The sequence below is a fragment of the Leptodactylus fuscus genome, chromosome 1 (genome assembly GCF_031893055.1).
Source record: "Leptodactylus fuscus isolate aLepFus1 chromosome 1, aLepFus1.hap2, whole genome shotgun sequence".
In the NCBI taxonomy this organism is placed as follows: Eukaryota; Metazoa; Chordata; class Amphibia; order Anura; family Leptodactylidae; genus Leptodactylus; species Leptodactylus fuscus.
In genome coordinates this window covers 350,221,898-350,239,689 of record NC_134265.1, presented here as the reverse complement: position 1 = coordinate 350,239,689, position 17,792 = coordinate 350,221,898, and the positions used below count along the sequence as shown (strand labels likewise).

The 17,792-nt window shown below is 42.7% G+C and overlaps 1 protein-coding gene across 2 annotated transcripts in view; it reads left to right on the top strand.

Annotated features, from left to right (window-relative positions):
• LOC142188109 (RING finger protein 24) overlaps nucleotides 1–15,282 on the top strand; it is a 65,445-nt gene extending 50,163 nt beyond the window's left edge. For both annotated transcript variants that reach the window (XM_075261775.1, XM_075261774.1), the window contains exons 2-6: nucleotides 1,015–1,164; nucleotides 7,863–7,905; nucleotides 8,444–8,485; nucleotides 9,339–9,418; nucleotides 10,256–15,282. In XM_075261775.1, the coding sequence (XP_075117876.1) occupies nucleotides 1,022–1,164; nucleotides 7,863–7,905; nucleotides 8,444–8,485; nucleotides 9,339–9,418; nucleotides 10,256–10,394 (447 nt within the window). In that variant the 5' untranslated portion in view covers nucleotides 1,015–1,021 and the 3' untranslated portion in view covers nucleotides 10,395–15,282. The remainder of the gene's footprint in view (nucleotides 1–1,014; nucleotides 1,165–7,862; nucleotides 7,906–8,443; nucleotides 8,486–9,338; nucleotides 9,419–10,255) is intronic.
• Nucleotides 15,283–17,792: the final 2,510 nt, after the last annotated feature.

The following is a 17,792-nucleotide window of genomic DNA, read 5'->3' as shown; positions in this document are numbered from 1 at the left end:
TAAAGGGAGTCTGTCAAGTCCATAAAGGATGAAGCAATGCAGAGATAATCATCTTCTGGACATGGTGATCTGCCTTCAAGTGCACTGGGTGGGGTCTGATTTGCCCACCAACAGTCACAAGTGATCCGAGTGCCCAAGTTTCCACCCAACAGCACCCTGTTAGCAGTGAATGTTTTCAGTCTCCACTTGAGTCACAGCTGTCTGTAGGCAAATTGGGTCCGCCCCCCTGACACTTGCAGGCCTTATTTTTCATAGGAAGATGATGCTTTGTAGCCATAGTGGTATGTTCCTTATATGAAATGCTCCTATACAGCACTATTGTTGGCTTAGGAGATATTTTGGGACCGAGTGATACAGGATTACAAAAACATTGCTAGGATCTCTCGAAATAGCCTGACCTTGCAAAATTGCAAGACTTCCTATATACAACCCTTGGCCAAAAGTTCTAGAATCCAAGTGGTTTAAGTGATGGAGAACACATGAGGGCAGAGCTTCAGAATGACCACAGGCGGACATATTTATAGGTCCGAGGACTAGCCACACTCTTCCTACCACATGCACATTTTTTTTTGCTATAAAAAGTTTGCACGGGTTTCGATTCTGTTGACACCTGAGCTCAGCTCACCTATCACATGTAAAATAACATTGTGCCTTGATGAGACCTGATTGACCCCTAAATAAGTTGGGTGATCCCTGATATCATCCGGGTGATGGCTTCATCACAATTGTATAAAATGCAAGTGTGAACAGAGCCTTAAATACAAGCCATATCCAGATTCTGCCTCTAGGATTGGCTATATGCAGACCCCATAGCGGTACCACTTATGGGTATGATATGGCATGAGCTACCAACAACCAAGAGGGCACAGTTTGATTAGACTGTGTCCACTCTAAGCCCCCATACTGTTTTATGCTAATTTTGGGGGCAGAATTTTTTCTCATTTAATGAGAATTTAATTTAATGAGAATTTAAATTAATGATTATACTAATCCTTCTATCCTTCCATCTTGCAGCCCATCCATGAGCCCGGATTTCCAGCACTATAGCTTCAGAATGCCTAATATTGGATTCCAGAACCTCCCCCTCAACATCTACATTGTAGTGTTCGGAACGGCTATATTCGTCTTCATCTTGAGCCTGTTATTCTGCTGCTACCTAATACGGTAAGTTCTGCTTATTCTGATTGGTCGCCTTCTTTTGGATCCACCCATGAGTATCATATGCGCAGGACGTGGAGCAGGTTCTCCTTACTTGGTGGAGATCCGGCTGGTGTAAGAGGCCTTACAGGCAAGGCTTCCTGGGAGCAAGATATGCAAATTAGCTCACCTCCAAAGGAATTCTGTCTCTCTAGTGCCACTTATAGGTCGTCTCCCCTCACTCCAAAAGGCATGCAAGTCTGCAGTTGATCAGATTTCTAAATGCAGCTCTGGATGTGAATGGAGTATAGTGTTCCTCTATTGCAGTGCCACTATTTGAGCCTAGAGGTCTCCTAAAGACATTAGTCCTATGGGCAGACTTAAAGCAACAAGTATTATTTAGTAATGTATGGTGATATTATTTTGTAACGGAATTATGTGGGTTCTATATGGCAGTATTAATTGAGTATTCTATTAATATCACAAATTATTTGGGCATGATATGGCAGTAATATGTTAGCATTGTGTGTATTTGGCGAGTTTTATATGGATGTGACATTAGTTGTGCTCATTTCATGGTATTATGTAGTAGTATTATCTTAGAACTATATGGCAGTATTAATTGGGCTCTTTAATTGAGTCTTCTATTAATATCAGAAATTATTTGGACATTATATGGCAGTATTATGTTAGCATTGTGTAACTATTATTTGGCGAGTTTTATATGGATGTGACATTAGTTGTGCTCTATTTCATGGTATTATGTAGTAGTATTATCTTAGAGCTATATGGCAGTATTTGGATTCTTTGTTTTCTGTGGATTTGACCTATTACTTGGTAACTATATGGTGGTGTTATATGGCAGCATTATTCAGACTTGTTAATGAAGTATAGGGTGTGTGTATATGGTATATTATTTGGCTATATTATACGGCACTATTGTCTTAGCACTATACAGCGGTATTATTTGGACTTTAAGTGTGTTTTATGAGGATACAACATATCATTTGGGCATTATAGAGTGATATTATATGGCAGGACTATTTTGGCACTACATGGCGGTATTATCTGCGTTGAAATTACAATAAAAATAGTGTCCATAACAATATAATAGTTCTAACTATCTACGGAGTGATCATGTACAGGTAGTCACCAATCACATTATTTGTCACCCAGCTTTCCCAGAGGCAGATTTTTGTGGAAAGATCTCTTTAATGTTTCTGAGCACAGCGGAGGAGCAGGGTGGTTTTTAACCCCGTACTTCCCCCGTGACGGCTGTGTTTACTTTGGTAACATCCTCTCACTTTGCGGCTGCTGAGTCACAGCGGGTTGTTACTTTGTATCAGTTTCTATTTCTTTTAAGAAGTGGCCTAATAAAATAAACATCTCAGAAAACTGAAGGAGGTCGGCGGGAGGGCCCGGGGCGGGAGGGCCCGGCTCTTCTATCATAAAGCCAATATCCCATGTTTACCTTCACCATCCCCTTGTGTGCTCAGTGTGTACAGTACAAATGGTTTTAATAAAGGGGTTGCATAAGACTGGAAAAAAAATATATACCGATCTCCAAGAGACAGCGCCCCTCTTGCCCAGTGTCTGGTATTGCAGCTCAGCCCAATTCACTATCAGGTGCACTGTTCTGCCTGGTTCAAGAATAGAATGAAAAAGACGCCAAGGACGGAGATGGAATAAGAGTCCCTATGATATGTCACTGCAGTGTATAGTTTGGAGATGGCTATTGGCTTCTTAGGTAGACTTTCGCATTCTGTAGAAAGCTGGGTGACCTCTATGGGCTTTGTAATGGCAGCCATGTAAAAGACCAGGAGATATGGCTGCATAGAGTACGGGCTCACAAAGATGTCGTAGGAAAGTGCCCCGAAAATATAGTCTACAGATCAAGCCGTATTATAAGCCCCACCCCATTCCTCTCAGGACCACCCCCCCCACCCCCCCAAAATGCTGTTCCTATGCCCGTGTATGTAGAGGCCACATGACTTTTTGGTAATTTCAATTCTACAAAAATGGGGACACATATGAACCCATAACGTTCCCTCCATTTACGTGTTTTAATAAATGACTATCCAGATCCAGAATGTGTCCATGATCTCTTCAATAAAAATAAACAAGATGGCTCCTTAAAGGGATTCTCCATTTAAAATTAACTTTCAGAAAATCCTGACTAATCATACCGACTCCAATGGGGAATGGGACTGATTGATTATTCTTAAAGGGGTTGTCTGAGACCTAGGCAAAAATGGACACTGATAGATCACCAGTTCATCTTACCATCTTGGCCCCATCTCATAATGGTCACCAGCGGGCCCACTGACTTGTGATGGAGTCCACTGGGGTTCCATCATAGTGTCTGTCATTAGAGCTGCATGCTGTGCTATAGTTTCTATCAAACATGACAGAATCTTCAGGCTTCTTAAAGATCCTTAAAGGGATTCTACCATTAAACCCTTTTTTTTGTGGATAAGACCTCGGAATAGTCTTTAGAAAGTCTATTAGTCTCTTACCTTTAGACGTGATCTCCACCGCGCCGTTCCTTAGAAATACCGATTTATTTATTTATTTTTTTTTCCGGTATGCAAATTAGTTCTCTCGCAGCAATGGGGGCGGGCCCCAGTGCTGTAAATGCAATAGGGGCGTCCCCACTGCTGCTGGAGAACAGGCTGCAGCAATGCCTCTATCTTCTGCTGGATCCTCCCCTTCTTTTGTCGTCTGTCTTCGGCGTCACCTCCGACGCCTGCACAGTGAGACACTAGTAGAGCCGACTGCGCATGCGCGCAATTGTGGCCTCGGAACTACGGCTGCCGGCCGGCATGCGCAGTCGGCTCTACTAGTATCTCACTGGCAACTGCGCAGGCGTCGGAGGTGCCGAAGACAGACGATGAAAGAAGTGGAGGATCCAGCCGAAGATAGAGGCGTCGCAGGATCATGTTCTCGAGCAGCAGTGGGGACGCCCCTATCGCATTTCCAGCACTGGGGCCCGCCCCCATTGCTGCGAGAGAACTAATTTGCATACTGGTAAAAAACGGTATTTCTAAGGAACGGCGCAGCGGAGATCACATCTAAAGGTAAGAGACGAATAGCCTTTCTAAAGGCTATTCCGACGTCTTATCCACAAAAAAAGGGTTTTAATGGTAGAATCCCTTTAAACACAGCCTTAGACTATGATGAAACCCCATTGGCCAATTAATAGTCAATGGATTCTGCTGGGAACTATCGTGTGACAGATTTGGCCCTTTTGTAAATTTCTAAAGAAGAACTAGTGAACCGCAGCTGACCTATTAATCTCAAAGGATATGAGGACCTTTCTGGGGTAAAACCTCTGTATGTTCTCCATTATAGCAGCTTACATGGGTACCTTTAACCCTTTAAATGATCCCAGACTGTGATAGACCAGAAGCCTGAGGATCCAGTGGGCACTCGAGTCTGGTTTTGGCATAAAAATTGTCCACCCTTGTAGACCTGTTTACAGGCAACTAAAATCATCGATGGTGACCATAGTAGAATCTATTTGTCTTCAGATATTCTTAGTATGAAAAGTTCCTGATGAGAGATGGGCCTTGATCTGAAGAGTAAAAGATGTGGGGTGGATGTGGATCCCATTACGGTTCCTACTCCATGGCTAGCATTACAATTCGGCTGTAACAGACTAGATGGGCTAACACATGTATGATATGTCAGTCGTCTTAACAATGGTTCACCAGATGATCTTTTGATCGGTGATTGTTTAAAGGGTTTTTTCGGGTTACAGATATGCTTGGGGTAAGATATCAGTAGAGGTGCAACAGCTGGCACCCTCATTGATCAGCTGTTCCCACCAGCACCAGAACTTAGGCCTACGTCATTCTAGTGAACCACCCACCCGTCCTCCTCAGATGACATTCTTGGTGTGTGTATGGGGTCTTAGCCCGCATGCCCTTGTCAGCGTGCTAGCTGTGCCTTTAATGGCTAGCACATGTACCATTGTTTTCTATGGCGTCATGCATGACCATGTATTATCATGGGTCTGTATAGGGGGCGTAACACAAAGAATGGGGGTGGACATGTAGTTCCATTCTCTGTGTAGTAGTCAAGTCAATTCCCATATCTGTAACACAAAAAACCCCTTTAACTGGTAACCTACAGAGATTCTAACTAATGTGTATGGCCACCCCAAAGAGGACATTTCACCACCTTCACCAAGTCCATATTTTCCTCCCTTTAATAGACGCTGCTCCAGTGATTCCAGGGCAGTTGGATTTTTTTAAAAAAATTTTTTTTTTATTCTCTAACCCCCACCCTTCCTGAGCAACTAGCTGTTGGTTTTGGTGCCCGATATGCTAACTAAACTCTGTTCAGTCAAGAGGGTGATGTCACGCAGGAGCGGGTAAGTAGGTGGGATTGTGACCTCTGATTTTTGTCTGCCTCTGATTGGATAGCGAATATGAAAAAACAAAATGGGAGAGACACTGAGCTCCAAATATGAAAATTGGTGGTATTTTAGAGCAATGTGAGGCCTCTTCCCTTTGTGTGTCGTGATGCGTCCCAACACCATACGATTAAGCCTGTGCGCATGCGCACGGGTTTAAGTTTACTCGCGAACGCCACAACTCTTATTGAAAGCGCTACCGGGCGTGCTGTGCTTTAGACTCATATCGGAGGTACGCTAGAAAGGCTGCAAGTCAGTTGTATGTGCACTTGAGAAAGGGCCACCCGCCCGAAACGCGTTGTAGTTTGGTTACAAATAAAATTCCTGAAGATTACCGTCCTATTGTTGGTTTGTGCGCGCTCCACCCGATTGGTTACAGACCCTGAGGGACTTTTGCTCTCTGATTGGATAGTGTCAGAGGACTCAGACTTATCCCTTGCCTGCTACTGTCTGACATCACCCACTTGACTTTAAGGAGCTTAGCCGGCATACCAGGCACCCAAACTAACTGTACTGATTGCTCAGGAATGGTGGGGGAGAAAAAAAAATTCCAACTGCACCAGAATCAGTGGAAAGGATCCTATTCATGGACGGACTGGAGCTGGTGGAAGTGATTAAGGGTCCTATTTAAAGATGTGGGGTGAGTGAGGAGCCCATTACTGTTCCTACTGTATGTAATAATATTTCTCTTGTCCTATACTCACAATGTGCATTTTTTTTCTATTAGACCCTTCTATTTTTCTTGCTGCCTTGATTTCTCTTGTGACAAATAATGCATTGCTATAAATGTCATGCATTTTACAAAGGGCTTTTTCCTTTTAGACTGTGCTGCCTGTTTTACAGATTTCTGTGTTTTGAGCTCCGAGACATTAAAGGTTCTTATAATGGAGGTAAATTCAACAACGTTCTTCCCTATAATGACTGGTTTGCCATGGAAATGCTATTGAAATGAATTTCAGAATCCCTTCCCACACGTTAGGGGATAGATGCAGCAACGATCCGTCAGACGTAGGCCTGCGTTGCTTGCTTTGTGGAAGCCGACTGCTGATTGGTTGATGCGGGTTCATGGAAATTCGCCCTTTGTTGCTTGCGGTATATGGTGCTTACTTCCGCTCAATACAATAGTGTATAATAGTGTCCTGAAATACTCTGTGCTGCTGGTGGATTTGGCTCAGGCCTTAATGCACAGGACTGCATTAACCTGCACCGTAATAATCTCATAAGTGAGATCTGATATACTCTGTGCTGCTGTGAACATTGCTCTTTCCATTATCATTGTCTCAGGTGACGAGTCTGCTGGTCTCGTGTGGTGATGGTGAGGACAGTGTCACATGTGATAGGACTGGATTTTCCAGCAGCACAGAGTGTTTCAGGAAAGGAGTGAACGGATTATGACCACTTATGTCAGGGTGTTACAAAAACACTGAATTGGATGATCGCAGACTGGAAACAGGGTCATGGCAGGAACACGCTCCCTATTTGGTGTAAAATGTAACCGACCCCCCCGCTTATCTCTGTAGAGTAGTCAGTGACTACTACAATGTCAGCACAATAGGGTTGAGCCGATCTTGAGATTTCAGGATCGATTTTTAAAATCCAATTTCCGATCATTTTTCCAGCCGATCCCGATCGTGAAATTTGCTCGATCGCCGATCAGGATCCGATCTTTCTCGATCCTGATCGCTCAACCCTACAGCACAACCTTCTTCTTAAAGGGAGTGTTTTACCAGGTTCCACCATATCAACCTGAATCAGACTGCGTTTTCCTCTTGTGAATTGCTGCCTCCATTGTGGAGCGATTATAATTTTAATCAATATGCAAATGAGCTGTTTGGAGCAATGGTCATGCCCTTGTTGCTCCAAACAGCTCATTTGCATATTGACAAAAACAGCTGCAACACTGTTTGATTCAGGTGATCCTAAGCTATCTATGCAGGGCTGGGATGACATGCTGCGTTCCTATGACAGACTTCCTTTAAATACTCTGTGCTGCTGGGTAATCCTACCAAGAGACTTTTTTTTTTTTTTTTTCTATCATACTGTGCCATTGCTCTTCACACCGTCTCCTGAAATACTCTGTGCTGCTGGAGTAAATCTTGTACCCCCCCCCCAGTTTATGACCTCATGCCATGCTGCAATCTGATTGGTGAGCCACAGCCAGGGCACACTTAGATTAGCCATAGATTAAAAATGACCAAAACCTTTAATTTCTTGGTGTCCCGCATGGCGTACATGTATGGATGAATGCGACTTGCATTAGCGTTACAAGTGTTCCTCATCTGCTTCTTCTTCTTATCGCCCCCTACAGGTTGAGACATCAGACACGTAAGGAGCTGTATGCGTATAAACAGGTGAGGTTGTACCCCGGTTTCTGCAGTCTTCTATCGGCTGAGCTGAGGGTGCATGTGTGTGAGGGAGGAATAACTGCTCAGCACTGCAATTTTGCAACACTTGGAAGTCATAGGTTGGGTAGCAACGTCTTCAGCTAGAGGGCGCTAGTACATCCATCATACAGGGGTCTGCTTGAGCTATAGGGTAATTGTATATGGTAACCCAGACCTCCCTTTTAGCCGATTGCTGGAGCGTACAGCTGAGCAAACTGGTTTGTAACACCTGGTTCTGGTTCATTCTGAATTTTGCAAAAATCATTGCTTTGGCCTAACCCGGTTTTTTTCAGGCCTCATGGGTTAGGGGTCCTGGGGGTCACATGGGACACGCCAACGTCATGCCGCTTTGACGCAAGTGCAATGTACCCAGTCATTTTAATAATGGAAGGAGAATATTCCAATTTTTTTTTTTTTGTATTATTCTATTATGGGTTTTAATTTTATGATCATTTATTTTTATTTTTGGATTTTTTTTTTTACTTTTTCCATTTTATTTTTTCAGGTTATTCTAAAAGAAAAAGTAAAAGAGCTGAATCTCTACGAGGTTGGTATCCGATCTGTAAGAAAAGTGCTACTGTGCTGTACTATATAATATTATACATAGATATGTGGGGACCCCAGGGACCCTCACCAAACATATGGATATGTTAATCATAGGGTTAAATTGACCATGTCCTAGCAATCTGGTTCTCAAAGTGAACCGCCAATTACAAAGCTGAATAGTACAGGTGAATAGAAGAAACTTTGTAATATATCTTATTAAGGAAATCTGTTTCCTTCTCCATTTCTCAGTCTGAGTTACTTTTTACATAGAAGTCTATGGAGAGGGGAGGAGGAGACGGCTGGAAAAGACTCCCAATGCAGAAGCTATTTGAGTATAAGAGCTCTATAAGATAAACAATAAACCAGTTAACAGCTTCCTCCTCCCCTTTCCATAGACTTCTGTGTGTGCAATTGAGGAGGCCGAGCAACCTAATAATTGGAGAAGGAAACAGATTTCTTTAATGAGATATACGACAAAGTTTCTTCTATTCACCTGTACTATTCAGTTATGGAAAGTGGTTTTATAGTGTATGGGAATTTTTTTTACTTTGCTATTTTTGTCATTTTCTCATCATTTGCATTTCTGCTGGTTACACTGGTATACAGACAGAGGTTTAGCCCCACCCCATTGTCAAACATGTGACACTTATCTCCGTTCCCACAATACATTGTTCTCCTACAGTAGAATGTTTGACTTTTGTCTTTATACCTGAAAGGAGAAGAAAACTTCACAAGACTATTCCTGGTGGATGTTACACGTTCACCTTCCAGTCCCTGTGATTGCGCCTGCGCTGGCGTCCCTCTTGTCTCCGAGGCTGCTGACGCAATGTAATTCTGCTCTCCTCTCCTTCTAGATTTGTGCCGTTTGCCTAGAAGAATTCAAGCCCAAGGATGAGCTGGGTATCTGTCCGTGCAAGCACGCCTTTCACAGAAAGTAAGTCATTATCCTTCATTATAGCCTGGACCAACGCCCCTATATACCACCATCAACATCCATCACATCAGTTGTCAGGAGATTATTGATTTATACCCCAGAGCTGCATTCACATTTCTCATTAGGAAGTGTCTGCAACTATGTGGAGAGCTTTATCTCTTATAATATAAGTGCAAGTAATATTACTGGAAACCTCAGCAAGTCCACAGAATAGTGAGCGCAGCTCTGGAGTATAATACAGGATGTAACTCAGGATCAGTACAGGATAAGTAATGTAATGTAGGTACACAGTGACTGCACCAGCAGAATAGTGAGCGCAGCTCTGGAGTATAATACAGGAAAAGTAATGTAATGTATGTACACAGTGACTGTACCAGCAGAATAGTGAGCGCAGCTCTGGAGTATAATACAGGATGTAACTCAGGATCAGTACAGGATAAGTAATGTAATGTATGTACACAGTGACTGCACCAGCAGAATAGTGAGCGCAGCTCTGGAGTATAATACAGGATAAGTAATGTAATGTATGTACACAGTGACTGCACCAGCAGAATAGTGAGCGCAGCTCTGGAGTATAATACAGGATGTAACTCAGGATCAGTACAGGATAAGTAATGTAATGTATGTACACAGTGACTGCACCAGCAGAATAGTGAGCGCAGCTCTGGAGTATAATACAGGATAAGTAATGTAATGTATGTACACAGTGACTGCACCAGCAGAATAGTGAGCGCAGCTCTGGAGTATAATCCAGGATAAGTAATGTATGTACAAGTACATGTATAAGTTAGGATAAGTCACGTACAGTACATGTAATGATCATTATTTTTATTGCAGGTGCCTCATTAAATGGTTGGAAGTGCGGAAAGTTTGCCCCTTATGTAATATGCCCGTCCTGCAGTTGGCACAACTTCACAGCAACCAGGAGCATGGACCTCCGCAAGGCCCGCTGCCTGGAGCGGAGAACATTGTATAGTTCACAGCCAACACGTCATCATGGGTCGCCCATACGAGAAGCCACAGATCACATGTCCCTACCCCGCTTCTTCGGGGCGGATCCCAGAATCCTGGTCGGCAGCTGATGGATTCCCACAACGTTCTCCGACATGGGATATGTGGACTGTGTAGCAACCAAAGCACTTTCATCGCCTGCCTCTACGCAGGGGAGACACAAGGGAACTTGGCAGCAGTATTTGGCCTTGGACAAGCACTTTACAAGATTTCACTCGGACTCTTGCAACTTTCTTTTTATTTTTATTTTATGGAAATCTTTACTGGAAGTTTCACTGTGCCAGGGCCGGAGGTGGCACTACTGTCCATATACAAAGGGAAGGTGTAGTGCCGGGCCCGGGAGAACCTGGGATTTGGAGTATTGCCGCACTATGCAAACTGCTTACCGTAAACCGTGCACATCTCTGTGTATGAGAGAAACCCTGTACGCCCGCGTCTATCTGTAAATCCGCTTTTTATGTATCTTCTGCAGGATACTGTATGAACTTATATGGTTTTCTTTAAAGTGTACCCGACATTACTCGCATGCAGCCATTTTGTTGGTTTGACCAATTGGGGCTTAGTTACTGTATCCAGACACCTCGAGATCAGGTCTCAGTGATCTGAGGTACAATGATTTAGGGGATTTTTTTTTTTTTTTAATATAAACCTGCGCCACCAGGGGGCACTGATCTACAATAACATCACCTGTGTAGCCGCAGCCCTCTGAATATCGGTATGGCCCAAAAATGGCTGCATGCCATGCAATGAATGGACTGTTACATGTCGCACACCTATATAGGGGAACTCCAGGATGATCTATATTACAGCCCCTTTGTCATGTTTTAAATCTGTGAAAACGTTTTTTTCAATGTCTTATTCCTGCGCGGAGATATTGCAATGACCATCGGTGTCCCTACGACAACACTTCCTGGCCTGTTGCTCTGGCAGCTTCCTATTATCAGGGTGTCGTTTCCAAGGAAAGGAGCGGGAAGGGACCAACCCTAAAGGGGTGCGATGTGGATACAAGTAAGCCCCAAAATGGGTGGTTTGTGGGTGTGTAAGCCATGTTCTGGGGTGGGCTAAAATCTCCCGAAACTTTTTTGGCCTACATCAACCGGTTTTAGCACAGGCATGAGAATTAATAGTATTTAGCCGGTTGTTGTGAGGCCTAATGTCTCTGCCAGGAAGTGTTGCCGGAGGGAAATTTTTGGACATGCGCAGTGGAAGCGTACGTCTAGATTTTTTTTTGGGACGTTCTCCTTGAAAATAAAATAAGTGCGTGCGGAATTTAACCCTTTCACTGACCCTTACACCAGGTTATATTGACAACGCCAGGACTTTACAATGCCCATACAATGATAATATATATATATATACGTATAACCACATTATATTTTTTGTAAATTATCGCCAGTGATAAAATGTAAAAAAAAAATTTCATTTTTTAACAAAAACTTGATAATCGGTGAGCCAAATGATATATTATGATATAGCGGCGTTATAGAATTGCCCATTGTACAGGGTTAAAGGTCATGACTCGCCCCAAATGTATACCTTGTACCCCCTATAGATGCCCCCACACCTGTACCCTTGCCCATAGGTAATGTATGTGGCGAGGAGAATGTTGGGGGTAGATGGGTGATGGGTGACCACCCTGGTCTATACAAGAACATGGAGGACCGGTCTGTAGGGTGGGACCTGTTGTTAGGCTACTGGTAAGCATTAAGATTTCAGAAGGAAACCACGAGACGTAAGATCGATCTCATTTCCCACAAAATACACAACCGACACCCGCATCATCTTACATTCAATATTAAAAGCAGCCATGTTTGTTTGTTTTTTATCCCCTTTAACTACAAGTATTGTGTTTTTGCTTTGTGGTAAAAGTGCTTCACCTAATCACATGACCTCGCACTTATATATATTGGTAAACCGGCTCCTCCCACATCTAGTCCTGCACGTTTTGTCTGTCCATGTATTGTAAGGAAGCAATGTCTGTTGTTCTTCTTCAGGATCTAACTCGGAGCGCCTTCACGTGGCAGCCACCAAGGTGTAACGGTCCGGCTACTGGGGTCTGCTAGACTGTACTAGTAGTCTAATACCCAATGAGACAGACTGCGGCATCTGAAGTGTTAAAACCAAGATGAGTTATCAGTTAATTCAAAGCAAAATGCGCCATTTTACCGTTGAATGTGGAGCATTTTTCTACATCAAAAGTTGAGTAATTTTGTAAATACAGTACATTACATATCCTGAGTTATATTGTACTCCAGAGCTGCACTCACTATTCTGCTATTACAGTCAGTCACTGTGTACATACATTACATTACTTGTCCTGTACTGATCCTGAGTTACATCCTGTATTATACTCCAGAGCTGCGCTCACTATTCTGCTGGTGCAGTCACTGTGTACATGCATTACATTACTTATCCTGTACTGATCCTGAGTTACATCCTGTATTATACTCCAGAGCTGCACTCACTATTCTGCTGGTGCAGTCACTGTGTACATGCATTACATTACTTATCCTGTATTATACTCCAGAGCTGCACTCACTATTCTACTGGTACAGTCACTGTGTACATACATTACATTACTTATCCTGTACTGATCCTGAGTTACATCCTGTATTATACTCCAGAGCTGCACTCACTATTCTGCTAGTGGAGAAGCTCTGAAGAACAATATAGTCAGTACAAAATAAGCAATATTCACAAAAATACTCAACTTTTTGTGTAGGCTCTCTGTATGTGTAAGCCATATGATTTAATCTATAGGTTCATCTAATAACCTACACATCCCCATTCATGTATTGATATCCGTCCTTCTGTACAGATTCACAGTTACAAATCCCCATTCAGTGCCAGTAAGGCCGCTGGTCCCACTTCCATTGGTATTCTATGGGCACTCCCATTTTTGGAGTCCTAGCTGTAACAACCTCTAGCTAAAAGTTGAACTCCTATTTAAGTATTTTAGAATAAGATTGACAAGTCTATTCTCACGTGTTTTGGGGGTTGGTTGTGATTGTATTAGATTAGACTCCAGGCTTGCGTAGGGTGGTAGATTTTTGGGGGTAACCTACATAATCTGTGAGCACTTTTTCTTATAGACACCACAAACTATAAGCCAACTCTTCTTGCAGCATTCAAAGTTCCTTTATAAATTTAAAAAAAAAAAAAAAAATGTTGGTAAAATTTTTGCATCGTTGATACGTGGCTGTACAGCATCTACTGCTTTAGTAGTGTTCTTCCACTGATAATCCTATAATCTACATCCCGCCCTATGTCCCATAATATAACTAGGTTTTTCTAGATGTGCCATTGAGAATTTTTTTTTTAAAAAATTTAAGTATTTTTGGTTATTTGGGATACCCTATATATTGGCCGTGGTGATTGATCACAAGTATAGTGTACTGGTAAATTCGTGCCTGAGTGATTACTATAGCCGAGTTTTTATACCTGCCTATAAGGGCTTCGATGCTTTAGAAAGATTTACGTATAGTATATTTAAAGGCGTATGTTGGTTTCGGTGTTGTCGTAAGTATTTTCCATTTTCTAGCCTTGCGGTGCCATTTCCCGATTTTATTAAGATATTTTATTTCTTATTTATAGTCCTGTTATAAAACCTTGTTATCATTCGGTCACCATTTTGTATCCCTTTAATTGAACTATGGTGGCAACCATCTTGTGATGTAAGAAAGTATTTCTTAAACCGTGAAATTTTAACCATAAAACTAGTCATTAGAACGTAGTATTTTGTGTTAATGGATCGGCTTGAGCGTATCTTTACCACACAAAATGGCCGCTACCACTTAAAGTGACTAAAAGGGATCTCCATTAGAAATCCTGTATTTGTACCCGGCCTGTATTTGTGCAAGAAAATACCATTTTCATACCCTATATTACCTAGGAAGACGTGATGTAGCTTTGGCAAGGAAACCCACGAAGTAGGCTGCCATTTTGTAGGCCGGACCAATCTATAGGAACTTGGGGGACATCCATGGCTTTAGTAAGTCACGTGTTTCGGTGGTTTGGTGTGCCGATATTGGTCTTGAAGGTTGTATAGAGGTTACTCTTACAAAATGGCTGCCAAGATGGCTCTACGTCATGTACTGTGTGGAAAATAGGTATAAGTAAAATGGCATTTCTTCAATAAAGTTTTAGGGGTTTTTTTTGTATGACATCATAAGGCCTCGTTTTTACAAAGCTGTGTTTACATTGTCCACTAGAATATAACGGTATAATAGATAGATGAGGAGGATTACAGTAGTGGGGAATTGTCGAAAACCTTGTGCCAAGATTTGTAGCCCTTTTGGTTTTTTTGGTATGTCCCATACATGTCACTCGAGCATATCTGACAACTTGAGGAGGCTTCCGAAAAAAGGGTGACCTCATGGACCCTTACCAGGGTAGCCGTAACTTTACATGTGATTTGGGCACTTTATGTGCCGGTCACATCCGAAATTGGGGGTGTAGCCTGCACATTTAGTGCCCAAAGGGGTGTGACCATAAATATAAGGGGCGTGGCTTCACCCCAAAATTTTCAGTGTTTATTGCGCAAGTCTTCTGGGAACCAGACGGCTAAATGTTGGCAAGTATGCACTCGAGTCACATGGCCACGAGAGTAACGCCCCCATGGGTATTTTAAAGGCCAACTTAAGTAATTTCTTAAACATTTATATTCCTCTTGTTGTCCATAGGGGGCAGTATTCACGTACATAGCTCCGATAAGGTGAAGTATTCAGACTCCTATTTTAAAGGGATCCTATCATTCAATCTCTTTTTCTCTAACTAACACGTCGGAATAGCCTTAAGAAAGGCTATTCGTCTCCTACCTTTCGTTGTCTTCTCCGCGCCACCGTTCACCTAAAATCCCAGTTTTTCTCGGTATGTAAATGAGTTATTTCGCAGCACTGGGGGCGAGCCCCAGCACTCAAACAGCTGCCAGAGAACTCTCCAGCGCCGCCTCCATCTTCTTCTGCAGCGAGGTCTTCACCGCATCTTCTTCCGGTGGCGGCTTGTAACTTCTAGGCCTTGGGCCTAGGGCAAGCCGACTGCGCCTGCTCGTGGCCACAAGAAAAATGGCCTCTTACATAGTATTGGAAGCGGCCATTCTCTCGTGGCCGGCGGGCATGCGCAGTCGGCTTGCCCGAGGCCTAGAATTTACAAGCTGCCACTGGAAGAAGATGTCGTGAAGACGTCGCTGCAGAAGAAGATGGAGGTGGTGCTGGAGAGTTCTCTGACAGCATTGGGGCCGCCCCCAGTGCTGTTTGAGTGCTGGGGCCCACCCCCAGTGCTGCAAAAGAACTCCTTTACATACCGAGCAAAAACAGGATTTTAGGTGAACGGCGGCGCAGAGAAGACAACGAAAGGTAGGAGACGAATAGCCTTTCTTAAGGCTATTCCGACGTGTTAGAAAAAATTGTGATTGAATGATGGGATCCCTTTAAGGCTAGATGAATTTCAAAAACTTTTATGATGACGCTCAATAGAGGGCGACAATGAGCATAAAAATGAAAATTACCTAATATCTGTACTCCATTATCATGCCTGATGGGAGGGGCATTTAGATTTTTAAATATGGTGCCAATTGTACCAGGGATTTTGTAAATTCCCACTATGAGGGTGTTTAATGACAAATTTCCATAGTTCCTTGTTTGAGGAAGCAATAACATGCCTGAGTGTTACAGCCCTTTAAATTTATAAAAAAAAAAATATTTCTTTTAGTTTTCGTAACAGCATGTGACGTAATTTACACGTTCAGAAACCTGTCACAATGAAATTCCAATATAGTGTTTTCCGCTGAAAAAATAAAAAAAATTGAATTTTTTTCTTAAATTATTAGTTTTTTTTGTTTTTTTTTTTTTTAATTTAATTGTCTTCTCTGTCCAACGTTCCATTGTCCAGTGCGTCATTTTTATTTTATTTTTATTTTTTGTTCTCGAGTTGTTTGTGAGACCTCAGGTTCTCGGTTTCATAGACGTGTTTGTACACTAAAAAAAAAAAGAAAATTCTGCAGCAGAATATTTTTTAAAACTTAAAAAAATAAAAAATCTCACTGTTTTTGTAAGCTATATTTTTGTATATTTAATTGCTATTAAAACTGTGTTTTTTGCTAACTACAATATTCATATGAAAGGAGAAAACTGTTTTGCATGTGATTTGACTTGAACTGTAAATAAAGGAGAACTTTTGAAACCGCATTTTTTTTTTTTTTTGTGCGGCGTGAATGGAGTCGTGAATGATATTCAATTCGAGTTTTTGGGCCCTATTCTGAGATTACATTCCACAACAGGACCTGTCACGAGATCTGAAAACGTCAAAGGCTTCCATCATCTGATCGGCGCTTTCACCTAGAGCATTTTGGTGTTTTGTTTATCCAAATCTGTTCGGCTATTCCAAAGATATAGGCCCCATTAGTGCTGATGCAGATTAGGGGCTACTAGCCAAGTGAGGGCGTTCCTTGGGGATGGGGTCTGCGTGTGGTGTTTGTCATGTCTTCACCTTCCAAGTAGTTACGATACCTTGACGTGACGTGAAAGACGTGATACATTAAATAATGTAGAGTTCTTCCCGTGACCAATGCGTGGCCCAGTTAGGGAACCGCCTATCATGTCTGGGTCTTGGATCCCATGATGGTCATCTATTAGGCCCTTGACGTGAGTTGAGCCTTGTACCAGCAGATTTTGAAGGCTTCGTTCCCACGGAGTAACACGCTGCGCATTCAGACACGTATACACGTGTCAGAGTGTGAGCGCTCAAAATAGATCCCATTCACTTCAGTGTGTGCCGGCTTACGGGCGCTACACATTGAAATCAATGGGAGGCTTTTAACCCATTGGTCAACGAAATTCTTAATATGAGGACCATTCAATGAGGTCCATAGACCAGTCTTGTCCTAAGCTATCTGTAGCTCTTCAGTCCTTAAATCCTCCCTGTTGTCTATCCACCATGATGGGTCTATAATTTTGGCATCACTGGGGATCAATATTAGGCAATTACTCTTCCACCAGGCCGAATCATTTATGTTGAATTCCCTACATCCTAATATAAACTACCGTGTTTCCCCGATAGTAAGACACCCCCGATAGTAAGACGTAGTGGGACTTTTGGGGGGTGGGCTAATGTAAGACGTACCCCGAAAGTAAGACATAGTAAATGTCTAAAAGTAAAAGTAAGACATACCGTAGTAAACATAAGGCGCACCGCACAGCGCTGCGCCTTATAGTTCGGTGCGCCTTATAGTCCGGTGCGCCTTATATATGAACCTACGCAGGACTATAAGGCGCATTACCCATGAGCGCCTTATAGTCCTGTCTAGGTTCATATATAAGGCGCACCGGACTATAAGGCGCAGCGCTGTCCGGTGCGCCTTATATGT